The 15,252-nt window shown below is 32.6% G+C and overlaps 1 protein-coding gene across 1 annotated transcript; it reads right to left on the bottom strand.

Annotated features, from left to right (window-relative positions):
* Positions 1-672: 672 nt before the first annotated feature.
* LOC132278858 (uncharacterized) lies at positions 673-3,924 on the bottom strand. Its single transcript, XM_059780758.1, has 3 exons — positions 3,570-3,924; positions 3,213-3,428; positions 673-1,051 (listed from the first exon to the last, which is right to left on the bottom strand). The coding sequence occupies exons 1-3, from the start codon at positions 3,792-3,794 to the stop codon at positions 980-982; spliced, it is 513 nt and encodes a 170-aa protein (XP_059636741.1). The 5' UTR covers positions 3,795-3,924; the 3' UTR covers positions 673-979.
* Between the last annotated feature and the right edge of the window lie 11,328 nt (positions 3,925-15,252).

Genomic DNA, 15,252 nt, shown 5'->3' with positions numbered 1-15,252 from the left:
CGGATATCAATTAAAGCAATAATTGTGAGAATTATTTGTCCCAATAGTATTGTGAGTGATATTTGCCAAGACCGAAGGGGAAAAAAAATCCTTGAAGCCTCAAAAAGTAACCAAAACAAAACACACACATATATATAGCACAATTTATCTTCTAATTTATTCTAGGTACTCCGCAACCACAAGTCCATTTCCTCAACGAGGGGTTTAGTGCATCTATTTCAATGAACCAATTCACTACGTGCCTCCATTTAATTAGTTAATAATATCATGTCGCTAATATGACCAATGTATTAAAGTTTTTTTTTTCCGAAGTGTAAGAATAAAAAATATGTACACTGTACTTATTCCTGTTTTACGCGAGCGTGTATTAATTTGAAAAAAACAAATCAGGACCGAAAGTGAGAATTATTGCGGAACGTGTTAACCAAGAGGCTGAGAAATCATAGCCTGATTTCTCATGGAAACAAGACAGGCGAGTGTCAACTGCATTCCTGAATGATAACAAACCAGGCTATGCTGATAGTTCACTGCTATTATTAATTTTGAAAGGGGAAAAACCCCTTTAAAATAGATGTGCTGATTTATGAAGAATGAAGTAGATATACTAATACATCAAGGGAACTGAGTATAGAAGCTTGAATGAGTGCAGATACAAGTTTTTGACCAAAAACATAGACAGCAAAAATTCTGAAGGCCAGATACATAAATGTTATTAAAATTTAGGTTTCAACATCGATGGAAATACATACAATGATAAACTCGTTTTTTTGACAAAGTTTATCTGAACAGTTTGTTTTTACTAAATGGGGATAGGGAAGAACCGAGAAATTTGTATTTACCTAAATTTGTTCTCAAGATAAACATAATGTATACCCTGCCATTTGCCAGCTTCAGCTTTAGGGCAGGAAACGAGCAAGTCTGGACGAATCCAAGCACGTAAAAAATACAAGACAGCACTATCTTCAGCAATCTTCTGCCATCAGCTAGTCCCAATTGCATCTGTCGCCACCTTCTTGTCAGCAACCTTCTTGGTAATCTTTCTTTCTTTACCCTGGACAACAAAAATACAATCAATACTACTTTGTTAGAAAACATTCGTCCAGGGCAAATCAGATCAAACACCCTATGCTCAATAAGCTAAGATAGATGACTAAAACTAAAAATTAATCAAAGTCCGACATAGTATAGATTGATTTTCAGTTGAATGCAAAATTCCAAATGTATTATAAGATGGCAAATCCTCACATTAAATATATACAAGCTAATTTCCAATATATATATACAAGTATCCACAGAGATGCTAATCACTTGATCAATCAACATAGACTCTTATATACCAAATCTTATAGTTTTCTTAATGTTTCATGTCAGTCATTAACTTCGCCTGTGTTCTTTACACAGCTGGTTCCAAGCCCGGATAAAGGAGGTGGGTTGCGTTAGGTAGCTTCACAGCTAGCATGACCAATATGAACATAAATCCGAAATGACTGAGACTATTGCCTAAATAGAATGGAATGGAAACAAAGGTTTGATGTAGCCGACCCCAAGTAGTTGGAAAAAAAAGGCTTAATTGTTGTTGTTGATGATGTTGGTCCTTGATATGGAACTTCAGTTCATTGCATGCAGAACTTCGATACCAGATCTCTTACCGTATTCCAAAAATGAACCATCATCAAGGGAACATAAACTTGATAGGGAGATGAGGCTAAAAAGATCACGTTCAATGAAATTAACCAGCATAGCAACTCAAGTGAACCCAAAAAAAAATGGAGAGTTTTGCACTCCGCAAGCATGCAAAATGCCACCCATCATTACAAAGTAATTCAATGCAGTCAGCCATATATATAGCATTTTCTCTGATAATACAGAATTCAACAAGGTCCTAACTCATTTTACAACAGTGGTCCAAGGACTGACATATGCTTTTCATTTTATCTCCATCAAACTTGTAGTTTAGGAAGTCAGATAAATCAAATATGGCAACAAAAGAGAAACTATTATATGCCATTCACAGAACTCTATATACCGAATGAGAGTTAAATTCCAATGAAAGATCTGAACAACCATTTTAAAGCTCTTTGAAAAATACAAAGAACAAGGAATGAGTAATATGAACATTTAGTGAAGAACAACATAGAACAAAACTCTTAGGTTTTGACGGCCTCATTTAACAACTAGAATTCCTAAAATTATTTAACCCTAAGGATGAATATCCTATGCCAATGGCCGATATGCTCATTGATTCGGCTGAAAACTATTTTAAAATATGAAATCATTGGAAAATAAATCTAAATTTTGAGTTTTTGGCTATAAATATTGATTGAGAATTAGAAATTAATTCAAGAATCAAATTGACCGCAACAACAGGACTTCTGTATCATATAACACTTAAACGTTGCCCATACCCACAGTGAACAACAAACACACTCGAGAAGAAAACACTGCAAAAGGATCTCAGTCCTGCCTAAAACTAGAGTTGAATAGCAAAAATGTCAAGAGAAACTTGCATCACCAACACTCTTCAACATTATGCTCTAACATAGGTGAATTTAATTTCAAAATCCAAGGAGCCACAGATGAATTTTAAAATATACCAACCATAAAACTGCAGATACAGAAAGAAGGCTGCAATAAGAGAACTATAGGTGTCTACAAGAATGTTACACAAAAATAACTTGTTTATTTTAAGAAATATGTTAAAAGAAAGGATTAAAACACGAAAATCATGCTTATGGCACACCCACGGTAATAGAAAAACAAACACAACAAAGATGGATGTCTATTCATTCCAAAAAACAACACTCCAACAATATAGAAAAATACAATATCTACACTTTCAACTCTCTATAGCAAAACCTTTTCTTTTCTTTTCTTTTTTCCTTTTTTTTTTTCCATTTTTTTTCTTTTTTCCATTTTTTACTTTTTTTGGTCAACAATAAAAGCTCTGATTAATTCCACTGGACGTTATAAAACCTGGTTTAGAATGGATGGTCCTATTGTAGAACTACCAAATAAGAACTATAACTTCACACAGAAAACATATGATGCTCAAATTAACACACCTTCAAAGTTCAATACATCAAATGCCCATAAATTATACAAGAATTTTAGTTGAAAGATTACAAAAACACACTTCAAAATGTACTAAAACATTGCTAATCAATAAATGAATCTAAAAACACAGTGAAGAGCAGAGGGTGTGTGTGACTAACCTTCGATATAACAGGAGGCGGCTCGACATCAACGGACCACAAAGACATCTTAGCAATCTCCGAAACGGCGGCTTCTCGAACGACGGGGACATCACTGGTCAAGTCCTCATAGGCCGCTTCGAAAGCCTCCTGCCAAAACCTGGGCAATCGAATGGTACTGCTGTGAGTGTACACATCCCACATCTGCCTCACCACTTTCTCTCTCTCCTCCAGCTCCTGCCACCGGAAAATAAAAAACCCACCTCCGGCGAGTTAGCTCGTCAGATCTAAAACGCACCAAGATCCAATCCAACACAAATTAAGAAGACATACATATATAGAGAGATATTAGAGAGAGAAAGAAAAGTGGGTGCTGACCAGGACGTCGAGATCGTCCGGGATGTGAAGGTCGAAGTCATCGGAGACGGGGTTGAGGTTACCGGCGGACCATTTGAGAGTGACGGTGCCGGTGAGCATGGACCAGAAAGCGAGTAAGAGAATAGCGGCCAAAGCCCAGAACTTGTACCTGCCTCTGCCCAATAGACCACCCTCTGAGAGCTCTTTCTTGGTGGTGGCGGTGGTCTGTGCTTCTTCGACCTTCATTTCGAGTTTGATTGAGTGATTTAGTGGTTCTCTCTCTGCAGATGATGAAGTCTAGAGAGAGAGTATTTGGGATGTAGTGTACTGCTACTTGTATCGGTGGTTGTTGAGTTTCTTAAATCTTGTCTCAGAAATGGAGGGGAAGTGATTAGGTAGATCACACTCACAACACGGATCGGATGAGCAACTGCATCCCACCGACGCAGTGGGCCCAAAACGCATATGGCTTCTTTTGTGAACAAAAAAAATAAATAAATAATAATTAATTAATTAAAAATTTTGGGTTCTTTTCTATTTGTGAAAAAAATAAGTAAAATTTGAAAATATCACTGCAATTATTTTTAATGCTCTTAAATGGTATTTCAACATATTTTTTGTAAAAAATAACATATAAAATTAATGTGTTAAAAAATTAATACTAAGTGTTTTAAAATTAAAAATCATGCTATTAAAATGAGATTTTAACACTGTTAAGACATGTTTTTAACTTATTTATTATAAATTTTAACACATAAAACTAACGTGTGGATAATTTAAGTTCTTTGAAATTAAAATAATAATGTAAAAAAAATATCAGTTAAATTTAATTTTAATATATTTATTTTATATTTTAACTTATAAAACATCTATTAAAATTTAAAATAAATGCATTAAAACATTATTTAACTGTGTTGAATTTTTTTATATTAGGTATCTGTTATATTGAATTGGGAATAGAGGTAATGCAACTAGAACATAGCCGCAATCTCAATTAGTATTAGCAATATTAAATTGTAAATTAAAGTCAAATGTACTGGTCTAAGGTCAAATGCTGATTTTAAATTAGTACACAAGTCTACGATGAGTATAACCTTGAATTTAAATTAAACCTGACAATTGGTCATATTTGGAAGTATCAAAATTTAAATTTGAAATTGAATGAAATTTAATTAATATTTTAAATTAATTTGTTTTAATCATAATTCAAAGTAACCATTCCATTCTTAAAAATATAATGAAAATGTATATAGATAAAGGTTGAAGTACAAAATTTCTAAATACAGTTCCAAATTAGTAACTAAATTTCATTCAGTTTCAAGTTTAAAATGTTAATTCTATGTTTTGTTACAGATTAGACGTCATTTGTCTCTCAAATTTAAATTGAAGTCATCATTTATCACTCAATTTAAACCGAGGTCGTCCAAAATAGCATCCGTCATTATAAAGTGTTTGATCCCATTAAGTATTCATGAAGTTCCACAATTTATTGAACAATAAGTTAGGGTTGAACATACCCATTTTAGCAATTAAGCTGGGAGATTAATGCACATGACAAACTCTAAAGACAACTTACAGGCTATAAAAATAAGTAAATAAAGTAGTTACTAAATAAATATATACTCCGTATTTTTTTTGGTGGAACAAATAAAAGACATTTATATTCCACGTAACCAAACAAAGGCAAATGACAAAATCCAAATAAAAATAGAAGACAGAATATGCCTACTAACATGTAATAATGTATATAATATAGTATCTATATGCGTGTTTGTGTGTGTAACTGTTTATATATACATACTTAGATAAACATGCCTTGATGTAATCCTCCTTCGCAGAGTGAGATTGTTGACTTTCTTTGGAGAAAGTCTTGGGAAGCTATTAGCCATTTCACACTCAATTAGTCGTCAAAAGAGAGAAAAAAAAAAAAAAAAATATATATATATATATATATATATATATATATATAGAACTCAATATCAAATTATATTAATATACAATTAACATGCATTGAGGCAGAAATCCCTATCATTTTATTGATTATTTAGGATCCCTTACAAGAATTGCTTAACATTAATCTGACTAAAACAACACCAGAAAAATAAATAAATAAAACAATGGATATATCTATGTGAGTTGGGTAATTTTTCTTTTTTGGATTTAGTTTTTTATTTTTGTTTATAGAGAATCTACCGTTTGTTAAAAAAATATTACTACAATGTTACAAAGGTTTAAATAGCAAAGCAAAGCAAATGGCGATTGGCGATTTGGCGCACGCACCCATCACATGAAAATTACAATATAGACCTACTTTTCAATGATAAGCATTACTAAAGTCATATTTTCATACAATAATACCTCTCACTTTTTTATAAAAAAAAAGAATTCAATTAAGTTTTTAACTTTTTGTATTTTTGCATTTTTGGGATAAGTAAGTAAAATTTCACTAGCAACCATTTCTTTTCTTTCATTTTTTTGTTGGGTATGTAATTAATTTCGTAATGCATTATTCTCTTTAAAATACATTCATGAATAATTCTCATTAAATGGAATTTAAAAATTCATACTACTTTGATGATATATTCTCAATCATAATTACATAAACTTATCTTTAATTCTTAAAATTATTTGTTTAATAAAATTCTTAAAAAGAAATTTTAATTAATACCTTGATTTTTTTATGAATATACTGCATGAAAATTTTGAAATTTTCAAACATTTATTTTTACAGTAGAAATGTTTAAACAGTGATAATAATATTAGAAAATTGCTAAGTAAAACTTGGTGAGAGTTATAACTATGTGCTTCTTTTTTCTTTTTCTTTTTTTCTTTGTTATGATAAATTCCTATCAATGTAAAATTAAGAGTAAAGATTGTACTTAATATCATGGCAAAGAGGATGATACTAGATAATTCATTAAGAATATCAAAATTGGGAAAATAAAATTATTAAAGTAGTTTTAAGGGAAAATTACATATAAATGGAGTTAAAGTTCCATATTTACTTAGAGGCTGAGTCAAAGTTCCATATTTCTCTAAAATGAATTGCTGAGGTGGCACATGGTTTTTTACTGTTTAGAAATTGTGGTGCCTAAAATACCCTTCCGCGAAGGTACTACTTTTTCTTCGAAGGTACTACTTTTTTGAACTGAATGTACTACTTTTTGGCGTTCAGGTACCATGTTTTTTAAACACCCGCGAAGGTACTACTTTTTCTCCGAAGGTACTACTTTTTTGAACTGAATGTACTACTTTTTTGAACTAAAGGTACTACTTTTTTGTTAGGGAAGGACATTTTAGGCACCACAATTTTTTAAACAGTAAAAAATCATGTGCCACCTCAGCAATCCATTTTAGAAAAATATGAAACTTTGACTCAGTCTCTAAGTAAATATGAAACTTTGACTCCATTTATATGTAATTTTTCCTAATTTTAAAGCGAGTTGGAAATATTTATAATGGGGGCAGAGAGGGACAGTGAAAGTGAAGTCCACAAGTTAAAGAAACCATGACGAGGACATCATGAGTCATGACCCACTGCCACACACCTTAAATAGTTAATTTACAAAATTCCAAATATTAACCCTTATTTTAAATAGAATTGTGGTATAAATTCTAACACATCTGATTAAATTCATGATTATTACCCACTCAATTGAAAAAGGTGGAATGTGTCATCTCTGAATTACTTAGACAAAACAAGGAGCAATAAGATCTTGTAAAATATTGAGGCACTCCTGAAATTAGGAATTGACGTATGTGTTTACCAACATAAACCAAACCCTAAAGAAACTGAATGATGCAAATATAACACGTAAATTGAATAATAATATTTATTTCATGTACAAAAGTAAATTTTAATTAAAAGAAGTAATAAAATGACATAAAATAGTATATTTTTCTCTCCCTTTGCTTGTTGAACAGGGAAAATAAAAATAATAAGATGGGAAAGGATAGTACAAGATTTAACTATAATAGACATATGTAAAAAATTATAATATGTAGTTGCACTCAAGATGGAGCCAGAAATTCATTTCGGGAACACTATACTAATGAAGAAGAGTAAGAATGAAAATGAAGATAAATTATACCGATTCTAGAAAGAAAAAAAAAAAAACTACGGGGGCACTATGTAATATTTTATATATTATAGTCCTAAATATAATAAAATATAATGGAGCACTCGTAACTATAAATTTTACTTTTTGATGCTTTAAAAAAAATAATAAAAAAATAAAAATAAAAAAAAAATTTTAAAGGTATGGTGATGCATGTACCATAAAATATATGTTCAAATATTATTATTGAGAGGAGAAAAAATATAAGCTTTTTTAATTAAATCCACAAACTTGAGCGAATTACATAAAACTCCACTTGACTTGGTAGGTATTTTTCATAAATACTCAAATAATAACCCCACCTTAATCACACATAAGGTGAATGAGAAGTAATCGAGGTTGGGGGAAACGAGGGTTTACTGCCAAACATTACAGGTCAAGGAGGTTAAATATAGTTTACCATTATTTTAATTATTTAAGCACATAGTATATTTCTTAAACCTCCCTCAAAAGAGAGAGTGAACGTTTGTGAGTAAGAGTATTTGCCTAGTAAAAAATGATACTAAATAATCTCTTTATTTGTTTGCACCACGTTATTTGGGTTTTCGCAATTCTAAGATTGAATCTTTGAATTAAAATATATTTAAAAATGGATAGAGATAGAATCTTTAAATAAAAATACCTTAATTACCTTTGAAGTAATTAGGTTGAGTGATACTATTTAGCCCATTTTGGATTGGATATGAGTAAGGTCATTGTGACTTTTGTATGTATTCTACGTTGTGCAATGGCTCGAAAATCGTGTGTATGGGAAATTGGATTAATCCAACTATTGCGTCCCGGTTTAACATATCTAGTATGTGCCAAAGACATTTTTATTTTCCATTATGGAAGCCTGAAGATTTGTGCAACAAGGCTGAAGACTTGGGGAGGAAATTGTGATTTATTAAGCATCTATTTTAAAGTTATACTCCGTAGTTAATATGGCAATAAGGGAATTGGTAATCGAAGACTCTATAAATAGAGACCGGTTTAAGTGAAAAAAAGAGAGTGGAGGAGAAGAAAGAGAGGAAAGATGTAAGATTTAAAAGGTGAGTAGAAAAAATGAGAGAATACTATTTGTAATGCCTTTGGATGTAGCTGAGAAAAGGTGAATGAATGAGTGAGTCTTTCAGTATTTGACATCAATGGTTTTATATTCTCTTTCATTTAAAATATTATATTATGTGTTTGATGTGTATAATTATTATCTCTATATATGATTGTGTGAGTGATGGCGTGATAATGTTTGTTATGTACGATGACAGAGAGATTTAATTTTTAACAACCGGTTAAGAGTTGATTATAAAAAATTAATATACTAACATTCCAAAACTTGGTTACATTTTCGATGGAAACTTGTGTGGATTCTTTCTTTACCATTCTTTTTTTTCAAAATTAATATTTAGAATCAGTTTAAATATTGATTCATACAATTTAATATGATTAATTTTAGTATCATAGTATAAATTTCTACAACTGCATATCGACCAAATGCATTGCAACGCCGTACACTTGGTCAGTCAATCTTCCAACACCATTCCATATCCCTTGGACAGTCGATCTTCCAACACCATTTATATCAAAGTAACATGAGCACGAAGTAAGTTACTTGAAGAATGATTTCCAACAATTTAGTGTTTGGTGCAGCTACTTATAGGCCCAGGGCTACCATTTGTATAAATGTTGTCTAAGAATACATCTAGAATTCTAAAATATTTAGAAGGTTACATTACAATTCGAGTGTTCTAAAGACTGAAACACAAATCCGTAAAACAATACCATTATAAAGAATTATATTATGTTTTTCCATGCAAACAATCTGCTCCGTATATCATATCTACAATGCACCTCCATGCAAACAATCCTTATCATATCCACGATGAACTTGTATGACGTCTTTTATCAAGCGCCTCTTTCGAGAGAAGGCCTAACAAAAAAGCTTCCCAATGCCAATAACTCGAACAAAACAATAAAATTAACTAATTTGAATTGACCATAATCATATTCATTTAACATATGGGTTGGCTTGTTCAATTTTTAAGTTGTATGCTTTGAATCGGATGCCAAGTTAGTGGTGGATGCCTTAGAGAGCTCTGGCTCAATTGAGATTGTCTATATGCTATATGACATCCGGATAGCACTAAAACAATTTTTAAGGGTTTTCATCTCTCATGTTCGATGTAATGTTTTCAGGTGTCCGATACACTTAGAGGGCTCTCAAGGGATGATATGAAGCCGAACTTGGTTCTTTCTCCGCTTCCTCCTTCAAACTTTTGGCTACTTGAGCAAACTTTAGTGTTGGTTGTTAGCAAGCGAATGGAACCTACCTTTTTTATTTTGAAAGGTTGGTTGGAATATTTTTTTTTTTTTTTGAAAGGCCAATTGGAAAATTTCATTCTTCTTCTTCCCTAACTAAACAAAGACAAAACATTTGTCCCTTTGTTTGGCTCTTAATTTATTTCGGGCATGCCAGAGTTTTTCGACTCAAAAGGATCAAAGAGATTAGATAGCTAAATTATTCTTGGACCGAATTTGATATCGATCCTTAGCAGACAAGAATGATCCCTTCCTTCAGTTTATTTGGTGCTTCAACGAAGAGGATTAATTTCAACAAAGTAATAGTTGGAATTGGATAAAGGGAGCAACACTAACTGCACAAACTTCCATCAATCCCTAAAAACTTACAAAACAACAATGGAGGGGAACACTTAAGTTCTTGCGTCATCTTATTTCATATTGTGTTTCATAATAGATGTCCATTTTGGAAATTATAACTTTTTAAGGAAACATGCAATTAATTCATTATTCCCTTTCAAAATTACTATAATATTTTTAAAGTGTGAATACACATGTTAATAAGTGGGCGATGAAACGGTTCAAAATAGAAAGATAGATAATTAAATTGGAATAAGTAAAATTCTTATACAATTGGATTCTAACATTAATACTAGGGGTACAAGCACCCATCACCTGCGTTAGCTTTCTGATGTTCATATTACACCACAGTGAAATGCGATGGGGATATGGACCAGCTTAAATAAAGTAAAATAACAATAATCTAATTATAAAAAATTGTCTCTCTATTTGAAAAAGCCCTGAATTAATAATAATTTGAACTTTTTTATATTTTACTAAATTAATAACAATTTGAACTTTTTATATTTTACTAGTGGCTTAACCCAATTCACCCTTGCCGCAATTATACGAAATATGCGAGATAAAAATTTACCCTTGCTGCAATTAAACGAAATACACCCTCTATTTCAAAACAGATATCTTGTTGTTCCCAAAATAGGACATTTTGTTTGGAACAAAGGTAGTGTGCGTGATGAAAATCTGTCCTCAACGCAATTAAACGAAAAATGCAAGATAGAACAGATTGAGACAACACTTTGCCATCTCCGTGGAAGAGCTCCACACCATCCTTACAGAAGCCTTTGGTCAGCGTATCACCAATCCATATGAAAGACCTTTACACTTAATAATGTTAATTTAAAAATTGGTCATTTTCATTCCTTTCACCTTTATTTCTATTTTTTAGGTCATTTCTCTCATATCAAATTCGAATAGAATAGTAATTGGATATAAATGGATGAGTATGCTGCCTAACAGTTAGTTCTTGAGCTTTTGGGTAAATGGACAAGCGACCACCAGTTACAGTTGGTATTAAAGTAAGACCCAATTTTTGATCCAGTGTCAAGTCAAGCGTTCAACCCGAAAGATGGGTAAGCCAGCCCAAATAGGTAGGATGACCCAAACAGCAACCAGAGCGTTGCGAGTTTAAGTAGGAAAGAATGTAACAAGAGTCATTTATCCCACATCGGATTCGAATGGAATAGTAATTGAGTATAAATGGATGGATATACAACACTACCTAACAGATTGAACTTTTGCATAAATGAGAAAGCGCTGACACGTTACCCCTATCCTTTAGTCATTCAATATTTTTGAACCCAATAAGAACAAAGGAAAGAAAAGACAAAAAATCTCGTACAATTTCAAACCACAATTCTTAATCTCGGAATAAAAAAGATGGCAATAATTCTCTTCCAAGTGAAAACAATGTAGAAGAATCTAAACCCTTTTTAATAATTCAATTTTGAACATGAAATTCAAGTTCCGATATTCCTTTAACCAAGATTGATATCGATAAACATTGTATGAAACCACCAAAATTATTCATTAATGAGCCATTAATCAAATAGCATAACAATACTCCTTTAGCAGAATGGCAACATGTGGAACTACATGTAAAAAAAAAAAACATGCAACACATCTACCCATTGGCATAGGACTGCAGGTTCAACCTGCAAACACAACTCCCTTTTTATTTCTACAAGAATGATGCAATAACAACACAACTTTCAGTATTAGTTGGATAGAATCATGAAAAGCACACATTTCATCTGTCACTTATTCTTTTAAAATCATTGCACGTGGTAGAAAAGAATGTGACCGACCCCATTGATACGGGATTAAGGCAAGGATGAGGATGCAAGGAAGCGAATAAGAAATCTAGATGTCCTACATTTTTTGCTGTGTTTTCCACACTTGCATACTTCCCTGTTAAACGGTTGTTCAAACTACATGTAAGAAGCAATGATCAATAAGAAAGATTTTGTAAAACATTGCAGCACTCCTAGAATTCAGAACATTCTAATCAAATCTATCAGGTAACATGTTGTAAATCCGATGTGTTTAGGTACCGGGACAAGCTATAAAGAAACTGAAATATTGTTTAATAAAACAAAATCTCCAGGCTGATTGATTTTGAAGTTCTCAATGAGAAAAAAACTTGAATTCTAAAAAATTGAGAAACCTCAAATTATTCAAGTTCAGAATAAAGGAAGAAACGACAACATGCAGGAACATGCCAGACAAGATATTAAATTAAAATAATGAATAAATCATTCTGCTCAGAAGAGGCATTAATCACAAACAAAAGTCATATGTCCAGACATAATTTAGCAACTTCACCATCATTGCAGTTGAATCGAAGAAAGAAGCAAACCAAGAATCCGATGATTATTAGTATATTATAATATAGAAACAGTAATGGCCATGGCAGGTTCAGTTTCTAACAATCTAAGGAAAAGTGGAGTTTTTAAAACAGAAAAACGCATAAGCTGAAAATAGATTATAATTTTCAAAAACAAAATAATTATCTCGGAATGCATACAAATAATTATTGAAAGCAGGGTTGTGCCCCTCAGAGACATTCCACAACTAAAAAATGTGCAGACAATCAACACGGGCATCAGATTCAGACCACCGGTCTGCTTTTTCAAACTCTCCGATTAAAAATATGGTCCTATGTAGATTAAATTGGTCCACCACATGTCAAATAGACCAGGACTATATATTTACTGCTTTAACAGACTTGATCTTTTGTCTTTCTTTTCTTATGTTATCTCTCTCTTTTCTCTCATATCCTATGGGGTATTTGTGAATGTGAGTATCAATGGTGCTTAGGTTTCGATGATGCAGGTCCGTCGTGAATACTGAAGATCGGTACTGTTTTGACAATGGATTACAATGTATTGGAGCCGTACTTGAGCTCATCAAACAACTTCGAGCTGAGCTTGATCATGGTTGAGCCAGGCTCGACTGAAATCGAGCCAAATTGAAACATGACTAGGATTTGCTGAGTCAAGCCGAATCTGAACACTTCAAAACTCGGCTCAATTACAGCCCTAGCCACGGTGCTAAGCACGTCATTTCGACTTAATTGACTACTGTGGAGATTATTGAGGAACTTTGGGCCACTCTGCTTTACAAAGTATCCCAACTAATTAGTGCTTGGAGTGGCTACTTATTGGCCAAAAGCCACAATTTATATAAATGTCGCCTATTATAGATAATTATATAAATGTCGCCTATTATAGATAATTCTGTAGGACCTTTAGTATATCATTATAGAGAATTCTAGAATGTTTTGTCATTCATACCGACATATCTTGGATACATCTACACGCAAACAATCCTTATCAAGGTACATCAACGTATTTTGGCAAATGTGACGATTGAACGGACCATTATCATGTTCATTTTTATTTCTTTTAATAAAGATAATACTTTCTAAAATTATGACATATGTCCTCAAATTTATAAAATATAAATAATTATTTTTAATTGGATTAACAGTAACTTTTATCTCATTGACCACTATTTCTATAAATATCAAAATATGTATCCGGACATTACAAAAAAATAAATAAATAAAAAAGACCTAGCAATAATGTTTTGAGGGGTTGGTTTTGCTCTCTTCTCAAAGTGGAGATTATGCTTGAATCATAAAATATTTCCAGTTTGTGCTTAAAAAAAAAATCTTGCTATTCTCTTGTCCAACTTAGGATTGTTGGAGTGAGGATGAGGATTACATTGGAAGTGGAAGTGAATGGGTATTTTAATAACATCATTTTTGTTTATATATATATTTGTATAGCTATGGTGGGACTCAAATTTTGATCTTTTGATTCCAAAGAACAAAAAAAATGCATTGTGTTTTTATGTGCTGGAATATTTAAGTGATAATTAAAAAAATATATATAGATATCTCTTTGAATGTTCAAAGTTAAGCATTCCGTGTCAGTTAAAATTTTCCCTCATTTGCAGTTTTCAGTGATATTCAAATTTTGTAATCCAACGCACTTAATTGAACAAGTGATTAATACTGCTAAATTGAGTTATTAGGCTCTTATCTTTACAAAGCCCGTCCCAAGGCCTAAAAAAAAGGAGTAAGGTTGACTTATTTTGCTTTACAACTGGTCGGATCAATATGAAGATATATTATAAGAACAGAAAATATAATTCATGTAACAAGTCAACCCCAACTGGTTGGTAAACAAGGCTTTATTTGTCAATTTTTATGTTGTTATACAAAAAGTAAAATTATTGACTTCCAAGAATGCAAACAACACATTTATGGTGAGACATAATTGAACCAGCAATTTAAACTCCCAATTCAATTCATACAAAAAAAAATAATAGTAAAAAAAATATCTTTTATACAGCTAAACAAGAATTACCTTGGATTCGCAATACACTCCAAGTCTTTGACTCGAACAAATCCTACCCGAGCGAAGTTTTCTGCAGAAGATCTTCTGGCTGATGAGTCGAGGGTGAGAGAGTAGTAGGAATTGAAAGGCGTGTCGACGATCGGAATAGCTCGAAACAAGGTTGAAGGTTGAAGAGATCGTCGTCGCCATTTCAGACTGTGGATAAAGGGATTGTCGGAGATAAGGGCGTTGTTAAGAAGTGTGCAGTGTTGCTAGAGAGAGAAAGATGGGGAGAGAGAAAGATGGGGCGGAGATGGCAAGTCCGAGAGGTGGACTTATTTTGGTTGATAGTGGAAGTCGGAGCATTATTGAAGTTTCCCCGACTATGATGGTAGAGGTGGGAATAAAATAGTGATTAAGATTCAAATCGTCCATGGTGGTATAATTGTGATCACCTTTGGGATTGTGCCGTGACGACTTTGGGGACTGTATCGGTAGTTCGGTACACACAAGCAATCAAGAAGTAATCGTTCAACACCGCCAATCAAGGGCTAGTGGGTCTCACATCAGGACCGGGACCGAGCCACATTGGACCCCCCTCGCTCT

Source organism: Cornus florida, unplaced genomic scaffold (genome assembly GCF_030987335.1).
Source record: "Cornus florida cultivar Cherokee Brave unplaced genomic scaffold, ASM3098733v1 CherokeeBrave_3.0.0_Hap2_Chr10, whole genome shotgun sequence".
Lineage (NCBI taxonomy): Eukaryota > Viridiplantae > Streptophyta > Magnoliopsida > Cornales > Cornaceae > Cornus > Cornus florida.
Note: the sequence above shows the minus strand (reverse complement) of the source record. Positions and strands in the feature narration are given on the sequence as shown.

Bases quoted from the DNA above. Each gene is read 5' to 3' on its own strand.
- LOC132278858 (XM_059780758.1), bottom strand. From the start codon at position 3,794: ATGAAGGTCGAAGAAGCACAGACCACCGCCACCACCAAGAAAGAGCTC. The intron at 3,429-3,569 runs GTCAGCACCCAC...TTCCGGTGGCAG, and splicing joins CGGACGATCTCGACGTCCTG to GAGCTGGAGGAGAGAGAGAA. The intron at 1,052-3,212 runs GTTAGTCACACA...TTTGTTGTCCAG, and splicing joins CGCCTCCTGTTATATCGAAG to GGTAAAGAAAGAAAGATTAC.